Source organism: Maylandia zebra, linkage group LG7 (assembly GCF_041146795.1).
Source record: "Maylandia zebra isolate NMK-2024a linkage group LG7, Mzebra_GT3a, whole genome shotgun sequence".
NCBI classification, from domain to species: Eukaryota; Metazoa; Chordata; class Actinopteri; order Cichliformes; family Cichlidae; genus Maylandia; species Maylandia zebra.
Genome location: NC_135173.1, coordinates 11,858,149 through 11,880,178, shown reverse-complemented (window position 1 = coordinate 11,880,178; position 22,030 = coordinate 11,858,149). Strand labels below are relative to the sequence as shown.

The 22,030-nt window shown below is 38.5% G+C and overlaps 1 protein-coding gene across 1 annotated transcript; it reads right to left on the bottom strand.

Annotated features, from left to right (window-relative positions):
- Positions 1 to 101: 101 nt before the first annotated feature.
- Positions 102 to 21,564, bottom strand: ano2a (anoctamin 2a). The gene is made up of 28 exons (XM_004553238.6): positions 21,459 to 21,564; positions 17,487 to 17,656; positions 16,968 to 17,291; positions 15,792 to 15,887; positions 15,435 to 15,607; positions 15,143 to 15,197; positions 14,987 to 15,038; positions 14,834 to 14,889; positions 14,607 to 14,654; positions 14,164 to 14,228; positions 13,665 to 13,799; positions 13,393 to 13,553; positions 12,975 to 13,057; positions 11,217 to 11,228; positions 10,778 to 10,852; positions 10,624 to 10,680; positions 10,031 to 10,105; positions 9,638 to 9,839; positions 8,806 to 8,917; positions 8,049 to 8,106; positions 7,846 to 7,946; positions 7,600 to 7,763; positions 7,339 to 7,491; positions 7,078 to 7,130; positions 5,086 to 5,264; positions 3,318 to 3,423; positions 2,056 to 2,641; positions 102 to 1,942 (listed from the first exon to the last, which is right to left on the bottom strand). The coding sequence occupies exons 2-28, from the start codon at positions 17,631 to 17,633 to the stop codon at positions 1,284 to 1,286; spliced, it is 3,987 nt and encodes a 1,328-aa protein (XP_004553295.3). The 5' UTR covers positions 17,634 to 17,656; positions 21,459 to 21,564; the 3' UTR covers positions 102 to 1,283.
- Between the last annotated feature and the right edge of the window lie 466 nt (positions 21,565 to 22,030).

Sequence of the window (22,030 nt, the reverse complement as noted above, 5' to 3'; positions counted from 1 at the left end):
CTTTTGTTCAGTTTGCTTTCTCAGAGAAGAACAAGCTGCTTTTTTACTCGTCATAGCAGGTAACTGAATATTTCAGTGGGTATATTTTGATTTTGATCTGTTTATTTATTTTGCCCTTCCTGACACAACATCAAAGAGATTTGTGTCTCCTCCCAGGAATAAAATCTTGTTAGGTCAACATGTAAACCATTATATGATTCATACAAAACTGTGCGAAAAGTCTTAAACACCCCTCACTTATTTACATTTTGCTTCCAAGGTGCCAGATTCTCTCATATTTCTTTAAAGAGGTCTTGAGCAATAGTTCTCCAGGTTTTCTTAAGTTGACTCTACAATAATAATAAAAAACAAAAACATTTTGGCATGGTGTGCACACACTGCCAGTGAAGTAAAAACACACCGCGAGGCACTATCAGTCATAGATTGGCCTCCCCAGAGCATTGAAGCAGTGTGGGATTATCTTACCAGAGAATGAAACACAAAGGACGCAAACATACAAAGGAGAGCTTTGGATGTCCTTCAGTTAGCCCGGAGAACTATTCCTGAAGACTACTTAAAGAAATTATAAAAAAGCTTGCCTTATAGAGCATAGGCTACGTTAAAGGCAGCCATAACAAATACTGACTTTAAAATCAGCTGCGATCAGTATAATATTTAAGTGTTTCCTGTCAATAATCAAAGCCCTTGTCCAAGGAAAAACAGCCTTGAGGTTACTACACAACTTTACAATGAAGAACAAACATGAAAAACATGGGGGTCTTTTATTATAAGTTCATGTGTGTTTATATATCAAAACATCTAAAGATAAACGTAAATCTAAAAGCACATGAGCTGATTCTAGCTGCAATGAATACAGTTTCATCTTCAGCTGGCCTACAAGGCAGCACTGCTGCATGTGTTGGACTGGAAGTAACAGAGGAGCATTGGCTACTGAGATGTGAGTGTAGGCAAAAAAGAACAGCCCAAAAATATACACAGAAATAAAACAGAATACGGTCCAGTGGGTTTTTTTTCACAGGTCATAGCAAGGAGACTTTCAGAGCAGTCTTTCTCTGAATTGCCCAGCACCCCCATTGTTAGGTTTAGCCCTAAACCACTGAGCAGTATAATGAGGAGTAACATGATAAAAAGGAGTTTCCATTTATGTTTCCTTTCACACCACAGGTATATGCAGTGGGGACTGAAGGGTGTGCCTCCAGGCACAGACAGGAGAAGGTTATCTGAATAGTCCTCTCCCTCCCTCCTCCACCCTCCTTCTCTTCCACTTCGCCTTGCAGCTCTCCTCATACTGGTCTGTTGCGCTTCAGTTCACTGGGGGAAGGCGGGATACGGTCTTCCAGCTTTGTAAAGCTGGTGGAATGGCTAGGCTTTTTAGAGTGCTCCTCAGGACCCTGTGCTCTTTGTCTTGGAGGCAGGGTTAAGCACCGGGCTTTGGCCCTGGAGCGTGGCTGTTGGGGTGGAGGGCCTTTCAGCACAAACAGTTCAGTTGAGGCTTTGTGCTGTTGGGCAAGTAGAGGCTGTGTAGATGATGCGGATGCCTGTGTGTGTGTGGGAGATAATGGGCTGGGCGAAGCTGATGATGAAGGGTCCAGGGAAACCAGGGGAATAAGTGTGGACTTCTGCTGGAACCTGGTGAGGCTGGTGGAGTGGCTGGGCCTTGGCAGGCTGTAGCAAGCCTCAGCCCCTCTGTGGCGAGAAGGCAGGGTGGAGCATCGGGCCTTGGCCTTTGAGCCTGGCTCTCTGGGAGGAGGTGCAATTAATGAGAAGCTCTTAGTTTCATCATCTGTTGCTGTAATCCCTTCCGTGGAGATCTTCAGACTCTGGGATGATCCTCTTTTACACGATGAATGTGACAGAGGTTCAGCATCTTTCTGGCATTCTTGTTTGGAGCCTGAGCGGGGAAGCTCCATATCTTTAATTGTGCCCGATGAGGGTTCTTCATCTATATAACAAAAAACAAAAAAATGAATTGTACGATGCAGACAATATGTTTCACAGACAAGATGAACAAAGAAAGAAGAACTTGTGCTCTGTTATTAAATTGTCTCCTCTTACCTAAGAGGCCCAGCTCACTCATGAAGACGTCCAGATCTACAGTAAAATTTTCATTCTCAACTTCCTTTGCTTCATCTTCATTTGTTCTCTGCCCTCCTTTCTCCTTTTCATCACTTTCCTCTTGCTCAAACTCTTCCTTTCCACCTTCTTCTTTCCCATCCTCCTCCTTAACATCTCCTTCTCCTTCCTTTTCTGTTCCTTCGGCCTCTCTGTTTTCCTCTTCACCTTCATCTCCTCGCTCTTCTAGACCATTTACTCCACCTTCTACCAATACATTTCCAATCTCTGGATCACTGTCACTATCTCTGCTCCTTGCATCCAAATTGATCTCAACCCCCACCACTTCCTCTTCCTCCACTTGTACTTCTTCTTGATTTTCTGGTGGTGCCTCCACCACAATGTCTATGTTGGTGGGGAAGTAGGGGGCTGAGGGTTTTGTGGAGTGAGTTTTGGCACGTGCTTCTTGGTCTTGAGTCAGCAGAAACTCCATCAGCAACATGTTCTCTTTCTTCAGCTGTTCCCGCAGAGATCGTGGTACATCTGGGATCATCCAGGCAACTAACATGCTGAGGAACATGGCAAGGTTCTGATAGAAAAAACAAGTAACAAGAGTTTAGATTTTTATTTTTAAAGAGGGTTAAATAGTTTTGAAAGCCAAAAATGTATTTGTTAAAATAATTTTTTTAAAGGTACCTATGGTAAATGGTAAATAGCCTGTATTTGTATAGCGCTTTACTTAGTCCCTAAAGACCCCAAAGCGCTTTACACTACATTCAGTCATTCACCCATTCACACACACATTCACACACTGGTGATGGCAAGCTACATTGTAGCCACAGCTGCCCTGGGGCGCACTGACAGAGGCGAGGCTGCCTATAGGTAAGAAAGCACTATTTTGCTGGATTAACACTGAATGCCATTAGGCAGTTTGCACACTCACTGAGATCACTTTTTATTATAAACAGATAAATATCAGATAAATAGGTCTGGTCACAGTGAAATAGAGGACATATTAATATAAATTATCCAACTTAATATCAAAGACAACACTACTGTCAGATAAAAACTATCAGCAAATATCAGAAGAGGAAAAGTTGGACTGGTGCATCTCTACTTATCTATACATTATATTAACATCCTTTGAGAAGTCACATATCAGCGGGATAGAAAGCTATTCATGGATTTAAGTAAAAACAGAGCTGGAGATACCCTTTCAGACTAAGTGTAGCATATGTCCTACTGTAGCTAAGTAATATTGATACCTGGAAGAAAATTACGAAGGCCAGTTTTGCAGCCAGGACAGACCAGTACTGTTTAGAGAAGGTGTATGAATCTGTTGCCCACGGAGGATCTCTGTAGTCTTTATACCTGACAGAAAGATACACTGTGAGTATTAGCACAGAGAAACATGTGAGAGCACGGAAAAAAATACACACAAAAAAGCTAAAAGCTATCCAAGCCAAGATTTGACAATTTCTTAAAACTCATCCTTGCACACATTTACAGTAAAAAATAAAAACAATTCAAATCCTTTCAAATCTCAAAATTGATTCTTATACTTCTTTTTCTAACCTCTTATTAATTTCCACACAAATACTCCACAAAAAGTTTTATGAATGTTTTGTAAATGCACTAAAACAAAAGCCTGAAACGTCCCATTTTATATACATTAAGCATTCAGAAGTTTCTCTCAGTACTTGGTTAAAGCAGCTTTGGCAACAGTCACGGCCTTTCTTTGGAATGATCTTACAAGTTTGGCACATGATTGTTTTGGCAGCTTCGCCTATTCTTCTTGGCAGAACTGCCTGGTGTCACTGCACAGCCACGTTCCCGTCTCTCAGGTCTTGCCTGTGGTTGGGTCATTCTAGGCCGTGTTTTTGTGTTTGGGGTGGTTATTTGTCATCGGTTGCAAAAGACTTTCACTGAAAATTAACATTTTTTTCTGCAAGCATCTTTATCACTATCCCGTCTTGTCTTCCACGCCTTGTTGTAATAAAAACAAACAAAAAACAAAACATAAACATCCCCATTGCATTACGTTGTCACGAGTGCCTTAGTCTGTACAGACAGTGTTAATGAAGTCGGATCTATTTTTCTCCAAACAAAACTATAAACTGCTTGATAAGAAACTGCTCCAAAACTTGCTACACTACCACGAGGGCCTGATTGGTGGACTGCTACACCAGTGATGGTCCCATCTCCACATAAGGATCTTTCATAGTGACCACTCGCTCATTATTTAAATGTGTGAACAAGTCCACGAGGGGCTGGGAGACGATGCAGATATGCTCTCCCTGGCGCTGCGTGATTTTCTCTTAGGTGTTGAATTTCCATGCACAGCTTAAAAGACATGCATGTTAGGTTAAATGGTGATTCTAAACTGTCTGTCTGTTTCTATGTGTTGGCCATGTGATGAACTGCCAACCTAACCAGAATACACTCTGCCTCTCGCCAAATGACAAGTGAGATAGACTGAGAGAGGAATAATCCGTTAAGAAAACTGCTGGCTGTGTGGCTGAATGGATGGATGGAAATTTTGAAGCGGATACTGGATGGATATGAGCATGAATCACAGTATGTCCCTCAGCGTCTGCTCTGTGATAAGCCACTGCTCTTCCAGTATCATACAGGATACGCTACGGTTTGGCCTTCAATCTGACATCCACCATCAACAGGAAGAATTTATATCGACAGGTGTGTGCCTTTTCATATAGGCTGTACCCAGTTAAGTTGCTGAAACATCTCATTAATTTTTAACAGGATGCGCCAGAGCTCAATTATAGCCCTGTAAGGTCTGAATACTGAAGTAAATTGTTATCTTTAATACATTTAACAATACCTTCAAAAAAAGTTTGCTTTGTAATTTTCAAGTATCCATGAAGACTGATGAAAAATGAATCTGACACATGACAAAATGTGGAAATCTTGAGGAAGTCTTTTTGTATATGTTCCAGGTAAAGCGCTAAGCTGCTGGACTAAAGGATTTAAAGAAAGTTCCAGGTAGGTCAAGGTTAATAGAGTGACTCTGACCTGCACATGGATACTCCAGTGATAAGGGTGGTGTTTGGCGCTGTGCCAGAGGGGAAGTTGCTGACATCGAAGTAGGACAGCGAGTGCTCCGTGTATCCGCTCATGGTGCCATTAGCGCTGTACATGTACTGGTAAACCATTCGTGGAACAAACTCTGATGTGAAGGAGATGACAAATGCCTAGAAAGACAAACAAGGGGTGAAAGTTACATTAGCAATAAATAACTTTATGGTCCAATAATAAGAATAACGTAACATTGGTAATACTGTCTACTTTTTTGTCTGTAGCTTTTAAAGAAATATTACACTTTAAAAATAATTTGGTGTTTTAATTAAATTTTTGATTTATGTCTGTGTTAAAATATTACAATATGTGATTTGAACAATTATACCTGAGCCATCAAATTGACAAGATTTGTCAAATATATTATTGTCAGGAAGGGTTTCTGGTGTAATCTGCCAAAACAAACACGTCGAGCTGTGGCATCCCTTTGAGAATAAATTAGCCGAAAGCAGTTTATATATAGATCCAAGCACCACAGATGAGTGCTCCACCACACAATAAAGGATAGTGGTAAGCAGCATGTTTTGTTTTAAAAAGTGGGGTTTTTTTTCACCATTTAAAATGCAATAATATCTACATAACTATCAAACATACAATAAACGTGACATAACAAAATGAATTGTAGACAAAATCTAAAAACATATATATAAAGAAAGTATTATTCCCCTGATGTTTTCATATTAAAAAAGTGTATTATTTTGAAAGAAAAAATGATAGTGATGACATCACTCAATTCCCAGCATTTCCTCTGACATATTTACTGAATTGCTCACAATAAGACCAATGCCTCTTTTCATTTATAAGAACTTTTCTCTTTTATTTTATAATTTCATAAAAAAGGTTTAGTTTAAGATTTTACCTTACCTTTAGTGAATTGTAAGAAAAAGAACAAAATAAAAACTGATTAAATTAATGACTCCAATTTACAGAAAACATTTCTTTCTCATTATTAATCCTCCTTTTGTTTGGTATCTCCAAACTGAGTGGGGCTTTTTTTCCGATCACATCAAGCAAGGTGTTTGATATTTGATTTCGACACATTAGTAATTAGTAACTGTGTGGGTTAGGATATATAGGATTGCGTTATTATTCATTTTTAACTGTAACTCTAATATTTATATTTTTATTAGCAAATACACAAATAAACAAATGTCAAACAGCCACAAGCTGAACAAACCAAACTGTAAATAATAAAATGAAATCTTGTTTCCTTATCCTAAAGAGGCTGAGGAATAATATTTTGTAAAGCCTTTAAACTTGCCAAAAGAATATGGTAACACCAGTGACAAGATGAGTGACAAATAAAAAAGGAAATCAGTATTTTTAAAAATTTAATTTGTTGCATGTCTGTTGTGAAATTTGTAGACCTCTAAAAGAGCCAACCAAAAAAGTCCCGACTATTTCAATTTGCAACTTACATTATATATTATATTATATATTATATTATATTGTATTATATTATATTATATTATATTATATTATATTATATTATATTATATTATATTATATTATATTATATGTTTAAAAGTACACTTTGTTACAACTGTTCCACATGTGTTTGCAGCATTTCTATGCTATGACACAGAAATGCTGCAAACCAGCATCAAAGTGAAAGGAGGAAGATTTTAAGTATTCTGCAAATTCAAGTATATGAGCAATTAAAATAATTTAAAGCTGCATTAAAGTTGCTTTTGAGCTCAGAGACCTGCAAATTGTGCCACACCTCTAGCTGCCATAGAGTGCCTTGTTACAATATTATGAATTTCAGTAAACAGAATTTAATTCGATGGACTGAACATTTGCACTTATTCAGCAAGGACATAGCAGCAGCATTAAGTTGCAGTTAAACTGGAGTTCCCTTCAGTATACACTTCTCTGCCAGAAGTCAAAGGTTATAGAGAGAAGACTCATACACGCACACACACTTACATTGGTGATGACAGAGAATTTGCTGATTCCACAAAGGATGTTGTACCAAATCCCTGGAGATAGCATGCACATGAAAAGAGACAAAGGGGAGGAAAGAAGTGTGTCAATCCATGTGTATCAATGTGTGTGCGCATGCGTGTATTCATGTAAAAGAAAGGAAAGAAAAAGAACTTGATTAGAAATTTAGGGATAGGGTTTTTTTTAGTGTCACATTCACACAGAGGAAGACAGAGAGGACATGAGCACATGTGAAATCTGTACCTATGTCTTTGCACCTCACAGCATCGGGACGCCGGATTTCGGTGACAAATTTTGCAGCGTCGAGGCGAATCTCGATGACATTGTTGAGCAGCGCAAACGCTGGTGCCAGCGGGAAGGAGGCCACAAACAGAGTCACAAACCCATACTGGATTACTGTATATGTCAAGACATGCACACATGGTTACATGTTAATGCAGGTTCGTTGCAGTATTGAATGATTTTGTGAATAAATATATATCCAAGGGACCAGAAGAGACTTACTCATTTCCATGTATTCTGGACTGACACCTTCAAACGGTTCGAGGGTGAAATCCTTGTCAAACTGCTGTTTCGGTCGCTTCTCCTCTGTTTCACTGTCCTCATCTTCTGCTCCTCTATTCTTTCCTTTTTGTTCCTGTATTGTTCTGTACATCTTTTTCAACTTACTGTAAAACAGAAAAGATATATTTACAGAGTCAAATTACAGATTCAAATTCTGTACATTAAGCAGTATCTGGGAACACTTACGGTACGAGTATCTCAAACACATTGTTTTGGATGAGTTGTTTTCCGAGCATGATCATGCTGAGCTGGATGCACAGCTCAATGAGGCAGCCAGGAGGGGCGCACTGTAGAAGGCAAAACACACATTTACATAAAAGACTACAGATCATTTATCTTACACGTACATACACAAAACAATAATCACTGATGTGTGTAGTGCAACAAACCTCCTCCATGCGATAGTCTCCAAAGACATAAACATAATCGCCAGGCCGCCCAGCAAACCTGTATGAGGAGAGGACCAAGTCACGTGATAAAGGAATGAAGACACACAGTGCAGAGTGAGTAGGACAAACTCATCTCAGCAAACTAATCATGGGGCAAAGAGTATGTTTGTGTGAGACAATATATATGAAATGTAGCATATGAAGAGGAAATATATTTAATTTGAATGCAATTTTCCATTCCTTTGCTAAGTAAATACATTAACCATATAGGAAGAGAAAGATTGTGTTGCCTTATGCAATTTCAACAGCTTAATTTCTATCATACTCTGTCACAGTCTGCATAACTATTGCCATTAAAACTGTATAAAAATGTATTCTTTCACCATTTTTTAACTAAACACTGGCATAAGTGAGATGACAAAAGATTGAAAGTGATAGTACTCCATTATGACTTTGTGGTCACTCGCATTTTTCCCTGTTGGCTGTATCTTGGGCAGCAAAAGACGGCAACAGGTTAACCTGCACTCGACCCATGATTACAGCCTTCCCTGTTTGCTTCACAGCCATTGGATACAAGCCAGACATTAGAAAAGTATCTCTCCTGCAGTGCTAATTTTAGAAAACTGGTGACAATCAAAATGGTTAATTATCTCTACCTGTGAGACGACAGACAAAGAATAAAAATGCTGTGTAGTCCCACATCAAATGGGACCCCAGGTCACTTTATGAGCTTGTGAAGAAAGACAAAAATACAGACCTGCCCTTGAAGAAGGCCACATAGAAAATTGGTGCAAAGGCGTTCATGGATTTGAGGAAGAAGGACTTGAATATTAGTCTCTCTTCAAACTCCTCCGTTGTCTTTGGAAGTTCTGTTGAGACATGACTTAATTCTATTAATTCCAATTACAACTTTAAACACATCACCTGCATCATCAGTTTCTTTATACTGGTTACGTTTCACTAACAATATCACCAAGACCTGTTGTACTAAAATACATGGTGAAGTATCTAATCGTGTTAGATGATACAGTTAGTTACATGAAAATTAAAACTCAAACAGCAGAAGGCTTAAAGACAGATCTTGTAAAACAGAGTGGACAATGTTAGAGCTGTCTCAACAACAGTGACACCGTTATAATCAGTAAAGATGTTTCTAGAATAGAATCACTGTGGCTTCGGGTGGTTTTCATCTCTGTGCTGTGTTGCCAGTTTTGTGTTCATACATATAAAGATAGATCACATGTGTGTCTTCACACCTCACCTGCTTAGGATGAGGTTATGTGCTGGAGTGTGAGACTGTAGCCTCAGGTTTATACTGTCAACTGATAATTTTGTGACAATGAGTTTCAGGTAACACAAAACTAATGTAACAAGTACTGTAATGAATTACTTTCTCCAGGGAGTAATCAAGTAATATAAATTCAGGAAAATGCGGTAATGTGTAATGCCTTACTTTCTTGAGTAGTAAATTATGTTTGCTGGTGAGTGTCCAGTTTTATAACTTGTTTTACCTTCAAGATTTTACTGCTTTCTGTCTCCAATTTAAACAATTTCAATGATTAAACTTTCTAACAGCATTAAAAAAGTACCAAGCTCAGTTAGCCACACGGCGATCGCTCCGTAGACCTCTTCCAACACCAGAACAACCAGCATATTGAGGATGATGCCTGTGGTTGTGACTGTCATCCTAACGCTGGCCTTGGCCTCCGGATCAGGGTTCATGGACCACACACTCAGCATGCAGATGCGGTAAACTGCCACCCCGAACACCGCTGAGAAGGTGATGAATATCTGAAGACACAAAAAGTTTATAAAAACTTTAAAGTTTATATTAAAATATAAAAACCTTCTGATTACTGTTAAATACAAACAAATAAAAATACAAATAATGATAATAATAATAATAATCTCCCTTAAGAAATCAAATCAACAAAAAAGAAAGATAGAAATGTGAGAATAAGAAGAAAGTATGATTGCAGTACCAGCAGTAGTAAGGTGGATATATTGATGAGATAACCTGGCATGTGATCCTCTATGTCCAGTGACTCGGGCTCTTGCTGCCAAGAAAACATGCATATTATTTTTGTTCTCATCATCGGTATATGAGTTAGCACTGTGCATTAATGCACTGCACATGTTCTACACACACACATGCACACACGTTTTTGTTTCTGTCTGGCAGGTGCGTGTTTGCCATCTCAAAGGACAGAAATCCCCTCCCCTTCTTCCTCTGCTCCCTTTTCCCTCTCCAACAGTAATCTGGGCTAATCTCAGGCAGGTAAGCTGCTTTGGACTCAACCATCCACAGTAGGTGTAGGGGGGTTTATTATGAACCAACATAAAGTCATACACACACAGGTAGTCTATATTAAATCTACAATATATGAAAAACCCAGATAAACTGTAAGATTTGCTTTTCTGGCAGTAATTCACTTAACTTCATTGAGAATAAAGTAAATCGGGGAGTGACATTATCTGCTAGCAGTAATGAAAGAAGTTTAAATACAGCCCTGCCCTTTACCCCCAGCAGCTCTGTCCACATAATGTCCTGTCACTCAGGGCAGTGTAGTGATACCTGGTAGGCCAGCATCTGGTCTGTTTCTCCATCTCTACCGTCCCCAGACTGAGTCATCTGCAACAGAGGAAAAAAGACACAGTGAGTGAGTGAAATCTGTGTCTTTTGTGTGGCAAGTTATAAAACTGAATGTGAATAAAAACACACATTATACCTTTTTTGCAGACTGTGCTTTCATCTTGGCTTTTTTCTCCTGCAGTGCTTCTTCATATTCAGGTCTCAGCTCCTCCTGCAGTACACACACACACACACACACACACACACACACACACACACACACACACACACACACACACACACACACACACACACACACACACACACACATTTAAAACACATGCACTAATGTCTGGCATCTGCCATTACAAAACCATTTATTTTGTGTGAATTATTTACACCTTTAATGTAAGTGATTTCAATCTGCAACTGTGACCATTAACTGAGTTTTTCAATTGCTGATGTTTAGTATTAAAATTCTTAACTGTAGATACACAACCCATTAAATGCCAACACATTAAAACATTAACAATGAATTTATTTCACAATGCATAAAAAATGGCTACAGAAACTTGCGGGTAAAGAAACCTGCCCACCTGGACTCGCTCCTTCGGGCAGGAGACAAAGTGACGAATGAAAGAGGCAGAGACAGATATGCACACACAGTTAGAAAGGGAAGAGAGAGAGTAAGAAAGATTAGCTGTTTTCATAAATGAATGCTGTTCATGAACTCTGTAACACACAACAGATAATTCTCTGTGTTATATATTTATTCAAAAATAGTTCATTTGAATAAGAATTTGGAAAAAAAAAAAGATGGATGGACGGTTCTGGGGAGGGGCCACATGTCGTTGCTATGAATTTCATGAATTTCAACTATTTCTAAGACACACTCATTGGCTAGTTTATTCAGTACACCTTGCTAGTCTCTGGTAAAGACCCACTTGAGCCTTAGACTTAACAAGATGACAGAAACCTTCCTGAGAGATTTTGGTCGATATCAACATGACAGCATCACACAAGTTGCTGCAGATTTGTCGGCTGCAAATTCAACATGGCAATCTCCCATCCCACCACATCCCAAAGGTCCCCAATTGAATTGAGATCTGGTGTCTGTGGAGACCATTTGAGCATAATGAACCCCTCGTGATGTTCAAAAAACCAGTATGAGATTATTTAAGCTGTGGGCCATGGCATGTTATTCTGGGGGAAGCAGCCATCAGAATAACATGGTCATAAAAGGATAGACTTATATTCAGGCAGGCTGTGGTGTTAAACAATGCTTAAGTGGTACTAAGGAGCTAAACGTGTTCCAAGAAGATATCACCTACATCATTAAACTGAACCGTTGACACAAGGCATGACAGAGTCTTTCTGTTGCTCATGTTTCAAAATCTGACCCTGCCATCCAAATGTTGCAGTAGATATGGACCATTTTTTTTTCTACTGTGCACCTTTGGTGAGCCCAGAGTAACTGCAGCCTCAGTTTGTAGTTCCCAGCTGACAGGAGTGGCAGCTATCCACTTCAAGGTTTGATGTGTTGTGCACTCAGAGATGCTCTTCTGCATTCCTTGGTTGTAACAAGTCGTGATTTGAGTTACTGTTGCCTTTCTGACCTCTGGCATCAGTATGGCATTTTCTGGATATTTCTCTTTTGGACTTTTGGATCCTTCTCTTTAAATTTTAGAAATGTTTGCGGGCGAAAATCCCAGTAAAAAACTAAAGTAAACAGTTTTTGATACTTGGACCTGGATCTTGGATCTGAGATCTATAACCATGACATGTTTAAAATCACTTTATTCCCCATTCTGTTTGAATTTTAGCAGAGCATGTTGCCTAACGTCTATATGTTTAAATGGATGGAGTGGACGAATGGAGCTGATGTTATGCGATTGGATAGCAGGAGTACCTAATGAAGTGGCTGGTCAGGGTACATTCTCATGTACGTCCGCTGGATAATCTCAAGCGAAGTTCAAACAGCTATAGTTGTTCTAGGCTGTGTCTGTGTATGTTATGACCCTGCTTTGTCATACTATCCAGGAAATACCCTTTAAGAACTCGCCAATCCCATTACCGCACTTAACACCCTAAACACATGGATACATGGGTGCCTACAGGTATGTGTATGTAGGGGATGGGCGGTGTTGTGAAACAAATGATAATCTACAAGGTAAACCACAACTTATCCCTGCCGTCAAGTGTCAAGAGGTTAAAACTCTGGGCTTGACTTACATGGGTTATAAAAATAGAAAGTGAAAAAATAAAATTATGTAATAATTTGATTGATTTTCATTTTCAGTTATTAGAGCATAGTTTTTTTTTAATTGTACAATATGCCAAATCTACTTCATTACCTCCTCATCCTCGAGGCTCGTCAGGTCCCACGTATGTTTCAGATACATCTGCCGCCTTTTCCAGTGCTCAAGAAACCATGCAGCTACAAAAAAATGAACATAAGGAATTCAGAGAAATTAAAAAAAATATAACGATTTAAAAAAAATTATTTGCATTCACTAGGTTAAAAAAAATCTATTTTGGCAGGAAATTTATTCACAAACATATCCTAAATGTGAATGTGTTCAGAAAATTAAATAAGCCTGTTTTTTTACAAAATAAGTAGCTTCATATCTTAAAATGTATATCTGGGTAAACTGAAAGTTGAATTAAGAAATCTAAGTGTTTATTAAATGTCTGTCTATCTACTGGAGTTGCTGTGTTAAAACTTACTGCGTATGCTGTAACAGGGATATGCATTAAAGTGTGTATAGTTACCCCACAGAGACATGAAAATAGCAAAGAGGACAGTGGCTCCATTGTCAAACAGGTATGAAGCTCGGGCCAATGAGCACACCGAACTCAGACGCCAGTAGTCGCACACGCCATCACAAAGTGGACACATGGTGATGTTCAAGCTGTCATTACACGTCTCCTGACTTAAATACACATGTTAAAACAGCACATGCATAATAACATTAACACTGTGTGTCAGTAATACACTTTTGATAAGCACAAACAGATTTGAAGACTAATTAGTATCTACCCACCTTGGCACATTGGTATCCACAGTAAGTATGCCGTATAGGAAGACAATGATGCCCAGTACTGAAGGAGGGATGAGGAGCTGAGTATAAACACCCAGCCATGCAAAATACAACCCAATCTGTTCTCCAAAGTACTTTCTGTAAACAAAGGAGCAACGTGCAGGCTATACATTTTTGTCAAGTGGAAATGTGAAGAGCCAAGGACATATGCTATTTTAGACTCAAGCGGTGTTCAATTTAAAAACACAAGAAAAAACTGATCTCACCTGAGAAACATTAGAAACCTTAACGTTTACTTGGCACATCTATGAACTTTATTATTAATAGTAGAATTAGTACTTTTAGTTTAAAACTTTGACTTGGCATCTCATCTATAATAATAATAATAATGATAATGGCAAGCCTTAAACACCTATATTGTTTCTTAAAGATCAGTATTAGTGGCTGTAATGAACAATACACTAAAAGCTAAAGCTATAGCTAGAAATTCATAGCTCAGTACCTGATAAGATCTACAGGCTGGTATTTATGCATGACTCCATAGTTAGCCCATTCTTCATGGAGGAGCTGAAAGATGCACAAGAACATGACAGAAAAGTTTATAACAGTTAATAACTAAAATGTCAGATGCAATGTTTTCAGGCCTTTCATTATAAATGTCAGACCTGTGGACCTCACCCAGGGTGTTGATAGTAAATAATCAAACTGTATTAAGATTTGATTATGTATGAAAGAACTCAAACTACTGGATCACATATAGATTTGTACATTGTATTATTTTTAAAATATGTTAGCGCCTAAGCGCTCTGAAGCTTGGTTAGCAACAGCAAAGATTTTATCCCTTAAATGAATGTATCACCTCCATCGACGTCATCAAGGATGTTCCAGAGGGAAAAAACATTTTGTCAACACATGCTTATCCACATCCAGTTAGAGAAAACTCACCTGTCTATCATTTCTCTGATCTTTCCGTCCTCTCCTTGTGAATGACCCCTAAAACAGAAAAAGTGATCAGCTCTTTATAAGACACATAGTGGTTTACTTTAAATCATATTAAATCCACAGGATTGAGTGAAGATGAGGTTTTTAGGAGTTGTACATTTTTTTGTTACTTATATACAGTAACTGAGCAGAACAAAAGCACTTCAAGCAGAGGTCTTCATTTTACTTACGTCATGCAGAGGGAAAGCAGCAACATAGACACCCCGAGCCAGTAAAGAGTTGATGCCTTACAACACAAGAAGGTAATGTAACACACAGGCAGTTTAGCTACGACTGTCAGCATGACTCTGAACAATATGAAACAGAAAAAAAGTAGATCTCACCGGTAGTTTGGCAAGAGTGTCTGCAAGTAGTACGTGAAATAATCTCAGCTACCTAGAAGCACACGTAACATAGTATAGAAATTTTAAGTGAGCTCATTTATATTTAAACTTTAGATTTCAGAATCTTTTTTTCATGACAAAAACTCCCGGACTCACTATTCTGCTCCGCGTCGCATTGTCAAACAGAGTCTCTGTTGACTTGATGTCATAGCTGTAGGGACAAAATAAATTAGGGTTAAAAATAAAGGCTGTTCTCAAAAGTTTTGCGAATGGCAAGTTCCTTTTTTGCGTGTTTCAGTGGCATACAAAGTTCTGAATTATCTTTATATTAAAATATAATACCTACTGAATACCACTTTGATTTTTCAGTCACCAATAAAACTATGTGTGTCCAAAGCTAAGATTGTCCTTATTATTCACCAGTAAGTGTGATCATCTATGTACTCACAGATGGAGTTTGTCTCTGATAAAAGGGTGTTTGAGGGTTTTAAAATTGACGCGTGTCTGGGAGTCCCTCTGGATGTCAAAATCGGGGACGTCCGGCTGAAATGGTGTGTTGATTTTAGTGGCAACAGAATCCCACATTCCAGCAATGCCTGTCCGTTTCCGCAATTCACATTTCTACAGAAAGACGACACACATGAAAAACATTTTGATCAAAGCTACTTGGTCATTTTCCACAGTTTTCCAAACTGCAAGTCCCCGAACCAAATTAAAAATCTCAAAAAAAAAAGCTCAAAATGTACTAAATAAAACTGGAATTTCACTGACCAAGATATGTTACTGACTGCGTGAAACTGCTGACCTTTTTTACTGCAACTTTGATCTTCTGCAGCTCCGCTTCTCGGCTCAGTATTGACCATGGGATGTGCAGTCGAATAAACCCCATGCCGTTTGACCTCTGCACATCAGCACACATATTGCCAGAGAGAGTCATTAGAAATGTGAAGATGGCAAAAAATTACATTCATAACTAAAATATATGCTTCTCTAAACCTGTCAGGATGACACATTTGATTATATTTGATGAAGCTGTTTTGTAAGAAATCCCATTATCACAAATCCAGGACCACTCAATCCTGCAAAGTATGGAAAACTGCAGATAACTGTTGGGACGCTTTCCTGCAAATTGCAATGATGTACCCAATTATCGGTTCTGATAATACGAAATGTGGTCAGTTACTGAGCTTCTTGAGCTCTGTCTTCCTGTCTGCCAAAGCAATTACTGCAGTGACCACATTGCTAGGCAGGTACAGCATCACAAGCTCAAACATCACCTCCCAGATATGGCTATGTTGTGCATTTACAGCAGTAAATCCGTAACAGCCTTTTTCACATGTATCCTGAGCCTCAATGGGGACAAGTAATGAATATTGTAAAACATAATAATGTTATTGCTAGCTTTAATAACAAAAAACCTTTCGATGTTATAGCTAAGACATGATCAAGCACACTATTCCTTTACATATAAATACTTACTAGTCGCAGCCAAATACATGTATGTGGCAGCCAGCACACGCTTCACAGTATTAACTCACTGTTTAATAAGGTCCTATAATCTGGCCTTTGGCTTCGCCCTTACAATCAATGCTCTTAATCCCCATGTAAAACAGCAGCCAATTTAACCTACGAGCTCTGCACAATCAAATAGACAGACAGAAAAATCACACACTAAATGCATTTATGTGCAAAGACACAAATAGGATAGAAACAAACCCTTTGTACATTGTGTTCATGAAAAAACAAATCCGGCACTATTTTGTTGTTAGTTGTGTATTTTTTAATTTATTATTCAATCATACACCACTGAAATTAAGCATTCTATTGTGCAGACGAGGCTTCTAGCTTCAGCGGGCAGGCTTATGGTTTACCTGCTGGGCAGCTGTCCAATCATAGGATTTGTGGTCGAATCACTTAAGGGCAGTCCAAAGCTGTAAACAACAATATTCACTGTGAAAGCTCTGTAAAAGCACATACACACCTCCTTATCACGCTCAATCTGTAGCCCAGCCTCCAGCAGGCCTGCTTCAAACTCCTCCCTCATTAAAGCTTTTTCCTCCTCAGTAAGCTTAGACTCTTCCGCGTCTCCCGCATGAGCTCCCGGCTCCCCAGACTCTGCTTCCGCTTCCCATCGACCTTGTATCGGGATTGGCATTGGTATAGGTATCGGTAGACTCCCGTTAGATGAAAGGGAAAGACGCGACTTTGATGTTCTCCTTTTTTTGTATTTGTAGCAAAGCACGTAGTCCACTTTCCTCTTGCCATCAGCAAAAAAAAGCCCAGGGCCAAGCTCAATGCCAGACTCCTACCAAACCAGAAAACAAATATTATAATTTGGCTGAGTGATGAGATAAAGGCTGTGATTTTAGGGCGAATACTGTACAGGCAACGTGGCAACAGTTTAAATGTGACATCTCCAGAATAAGAAAGCAGAGCTGTAGGAGGAAAAGATGCGCTACAGACGTGGGATGTTAAAGCCAGCGTTCAGGTGCAACCATACCGGAGGTGGAGGCTCGTCATTGTCATCGAGGTTGACAGGGCCTCCATTGGCGGCGTCAAGTCCGAGCCCAGACAGTGATCGGGCCAATGAAATAAGCTTCTGTGAGTGAAAGGACGATGACTCACTCATTGCTGTGGTTAAGGGCATACATTCGTTTCCGTTTCATCCCTCTGTGGGCACATGAAAGAGAAAACAAGAGTTAAGTGTTGCCAAAGGCCTGCCAGGAGAATATTAATATATAACTTAATGCAACTGTTTTGTGCTCTCATTCCTGTAAGTAAAACTTATAAGTATAACTTATAAAGTGATGACATGTTATCTAACATTCATTAGACCTCCTAATTAAAAGAACAAGGAAGCGAGTCAAGGTTTATTTTAATTTACCTTTAATTATTATGTTTTTTTTAAATGCCCATTTAATTATATATCAAGTCAAGAAGACTTTTTTTTTGTCGACCTAACAATATACACTCATGTATACAATGGGATAAAAAATCATTATTGTATGGGAAAAAACAAATAATAAAACTGAGGCAAATGTTGTCTTCTCAGTCTTTTTGCAGAAAATATGAAATATTTAGATTGATCCTTAATTTAAGGTCAAATAATATATCTGAGAAAACAGTAGGGGCTCTTTCAGACTGACAGATAAACTCAAAGCCAAAATTAAGCTGTCTTGTCTCCCTTTTTTTTACTCAATTGAAGCTGTAGGCTCAGATTAAGCCCACACTGCAATCCAAGCAGCACAGGCTGCAATCTGTTGGGACAATTTGGTCGCTGAGCTCAGACTCTGGTGCTAAAGAATGAAGCGGCATCTCGAAAGACTGTGACTCACACTCTCGCTATTGCTGTGAATCCCTTGAATTCACAGAAATAAAATATGGAGTCATTTCTTTGGCTTGACTTGGAACTCTACATTAACTTTTCAGCACAATGTAGACTTTTACACAGCTCTTTTTGAGGCTTTTGGAAGGTTTTTTTTTTTTAAGTCTTTTTAGAGCAGATCAGGTGAGGCATAGCAAAGAGCAACAAAGTCAGCTATAAGAGTTAGACATTGTGATCACCAACCCAGGACAGTGAGGTTTGTGGCCCATGTGAAACCAAAAGGCGAATTTGACCTTTGCTTTGAGCACGTTTGTGCATACTAATGCACTGAAACAGGATCAGAGCTCGTAAGATTAAATACGTCAATTTCACTTTCATTATTATTGTTTTCTTCGAGCTTCAGTTATTCAAAAGATGTAACAGTCCATTTAGTTTTTCTTAAACGTAAATTGAAAAAACAAACACATTTTATAATAAACTATGACTAATATTTTAACAGCGGCTTTACATTTCACTCTGCACAGCCAAGAACAGCATCATCCTTTCATCTCTGTCTGATGAATTCTCCTAAAAAAAAGTGTTTAATAAGTATAATGCTTTCTGTTTCTATTCCTCCCTTCTATCCCCTCACAGGAAAATGTTTGAAAAAACTAGCATTGCTGAACATAGTAGTATAAGATCACATGTCAAAAAAACTGACAAAAAACAGTTACAGTCCATTTCGATGCAATATAATATTGTCCATGTGCTTTGAGATACTATTATATTTATGTTTCTGAAACTGATAAGAGGTTAAAACATGTCAAATCTGAAAAAATCTTTCTCTATTTAAAAACTTTTATGTTGTCACCAAAACATCTCAATATGTGTTTTGATTTGAAATCTTTATTCAGTCTGAGTGATTTTTTAAGCAATATGTAGTTTTTCCCCCCTGCATGATCAGTACAGTACATTTTCTTTATCACTATTTGTATATTGTCATATTTTTAATTATCATAGCATGTTTTTCAGTGTAATTTGCTTAGTTAGGGCTATAATTGATGTGCTACTGTATAAAGATGTACAATATAAAGAAAAAAATTTTTTTACTCAGATGCTACGCTAAAAAAATGTTTTGGGGGTCAGGGGATCTTCTTCTGTTTTTTCTGGAGTTTTGGTTGCCAACTGATGATGTTTTGTTATAATTCCTTTCATCTGTTGACCAATTAGAGCTTCAGAAAAACAATGCCAGCTATTTCTTTTCCTTGGAAAATTACCTGAAGGATTGAACACAACATTTTTAAAATTTAAATTTTTTAAATATTAAGATTACTTCTTGGAACCGAAAATGGTCACAATGTTTGCATCATGATTACACTTTGTATGTTGGTAAAATTGTATTAAAGTCCTACCAACCTAAAATACTAAGCCTCCAGTTACACAATTACACTAACAGCCAACAAACCAGCATGAGTACAACAAAAACGACAACAACTTCAACAGTCAATCCCCTTACACATATACACAAACATCCACGATAATCCCAGTTATCCAAGAGTCAGCAAACACAGCTTGACACACACTGGCAAGACATTGCAGGTAAAATTGCAGGTTACTTTCTTTTCTTCTGCATTTTTAGCACAAAGTAAACATTCAAAACAGATATTGATGTTCCTGTTTGACTACACATGGTCTATTGGACATTTATGATTGGTCTGTTTAATTATGTAATGTAGGTAGGGTGTTTTAGATTTCTCTCTAATAATTTTGCAAACGGGTCTGGTTTGTTGTTTTAATTTCATTTCCATTGGATGTTCCATATTTTGAGCCCTATTCAATTAGCTTATTAGTCATAGTGCCATTTCTTCTGTGGCTGAGATTCTTGCTAAAACTGTTCATATATAATAATATTTATGCACACTTTGCAGTTAACCGAATTAATCATGTCCCATTAACATACCACAGAGGTCCATCATTAATCTGCTGGAAATATTAAGCCTGGAGCTTGGGTGCTGGACCACATCTAAAACTCCTTTCTGTGTGACAATTAAGATTTAGATTCACACAGTTCTCCTCTTTCCTCTCGTAGATCCTGAAACCTTCCCCACATTTCTGTCATCATCTAAAGCCACCACTGACATCAGTTTCCCCCTCCCACAACACTCTTATAGATTTATGCCTCTTTCCAGCTATTAGGTCAAAACTAAGACCTCAGATCTAGAAAAACAAAAACAAAATACAACTGGATTAAAAAAAAATTGGTCAAGAAGTTCTCTTCTAAGAGAATATTATTCCCCCAAATTATCCTTTTTGGATTTCATCTTTTAATCAATAAATTAGCATCTTAATGATAGTGTGGTGATTGCCCCTGACTACTAATATTCTCCTCATGTTTTATTTATTTGAATATTTTTTACTGACTTTTATCCCCCAAGTCTGTTTTATGACGTATTTGTCCTCCTTTCCTGGTAACTTTAAAGCAGGCACCGGAGGAGTGACAACAGAATTGCGTGTGTCTCAGCATGGGGCTTATAGGCCTGTAAGCTTGCTGACAGCTCAACCCGAGACGCCGGGGGTCAGATGTACCTGCACACTAACTTTAATGTGGCGCTGCTCTAATACTGTCTCTCCTGAAGCACCCACCCATCGCTAATTTCAAAGAACCGCTTGTTACTTTCCAGCACAACAACAGCAAGGAGAGCTCAAAATGACTTGCATCAAACTTTCACTCGAGCCTACAGACTATCATTGAAGCCTAAATCTAAATCAGCATAAAAACATCGACAAGAGACGTCATCAAATTATCTAATTTTCATTTTGACTAATTAATCCCTGGGCAGTTGCTTTGGTGATTCGATAAATATGTTTAATTGGATGCTCGTTGGCGCAACAGTTGTGCGCACGCAGATGGTGGTTTGGGGAAAAAAACACAGTCTCAGCACACTGACACGCACCACTACATCCATCGGGGGATTTCAACAGTAGCAGTAGCTCAAGTCATGGGTATTGTAAACACTTGCAAATAAATGAGTGGTAAAGTCCAAATGACCCTTATAAATCGGACACCATAGGATATACCTGTATATGCCTCAGTGCTGGATAGCAAAATGATGCGCGCTTTTTTTAAAATTTGCACTTCCGATGAAAGAAAGCGAAAAGAGGACTCACCAGTACTCGCGGAGGATCAGGTCTTCGCCAGGGAGATGATTGACAAGACGCGCGATTTGCACAGCCTGAGGGGCTGAGATGGTGGACAATCCGCGCGCGCTCCCGCAACCCCTGGCTTATTGCGCGAGCACAAGACGGCTAATTCCCTGACCGTTCCATACTGAACGGAAGGAAGGTGTGAAGCATATTACTGGATACAAGAGGGGTGTGTTAGTGTAGCTGTGTGTGTTTGTAAGCTAAGAGGGAAAGGGTTTACAAGTGACCCTTGAAACTGAACCTCGGCTACCCTCTGTAGGCTCTGAGACGACACTGAAAAAAATGTCAAAAATTATATAATGCCATATGTAGTAGTGATAATACAAAATATTTTAAATAAAAAACTTACATTAGCACTTATTTTGACTTTAACTGTCCTGCTTCAACTACCTGCAGTGGAGATGTAAAAGGTCTTAAAAAAAGACATAAAAATTCATAGTGAATGTTTCCTGCTATTGAAAATAAAAGCAAAACTGGCTCCCTTGAGTACATTACATAGTGTTCTAAGCATTATTTATTGTAATACTTTTATTATT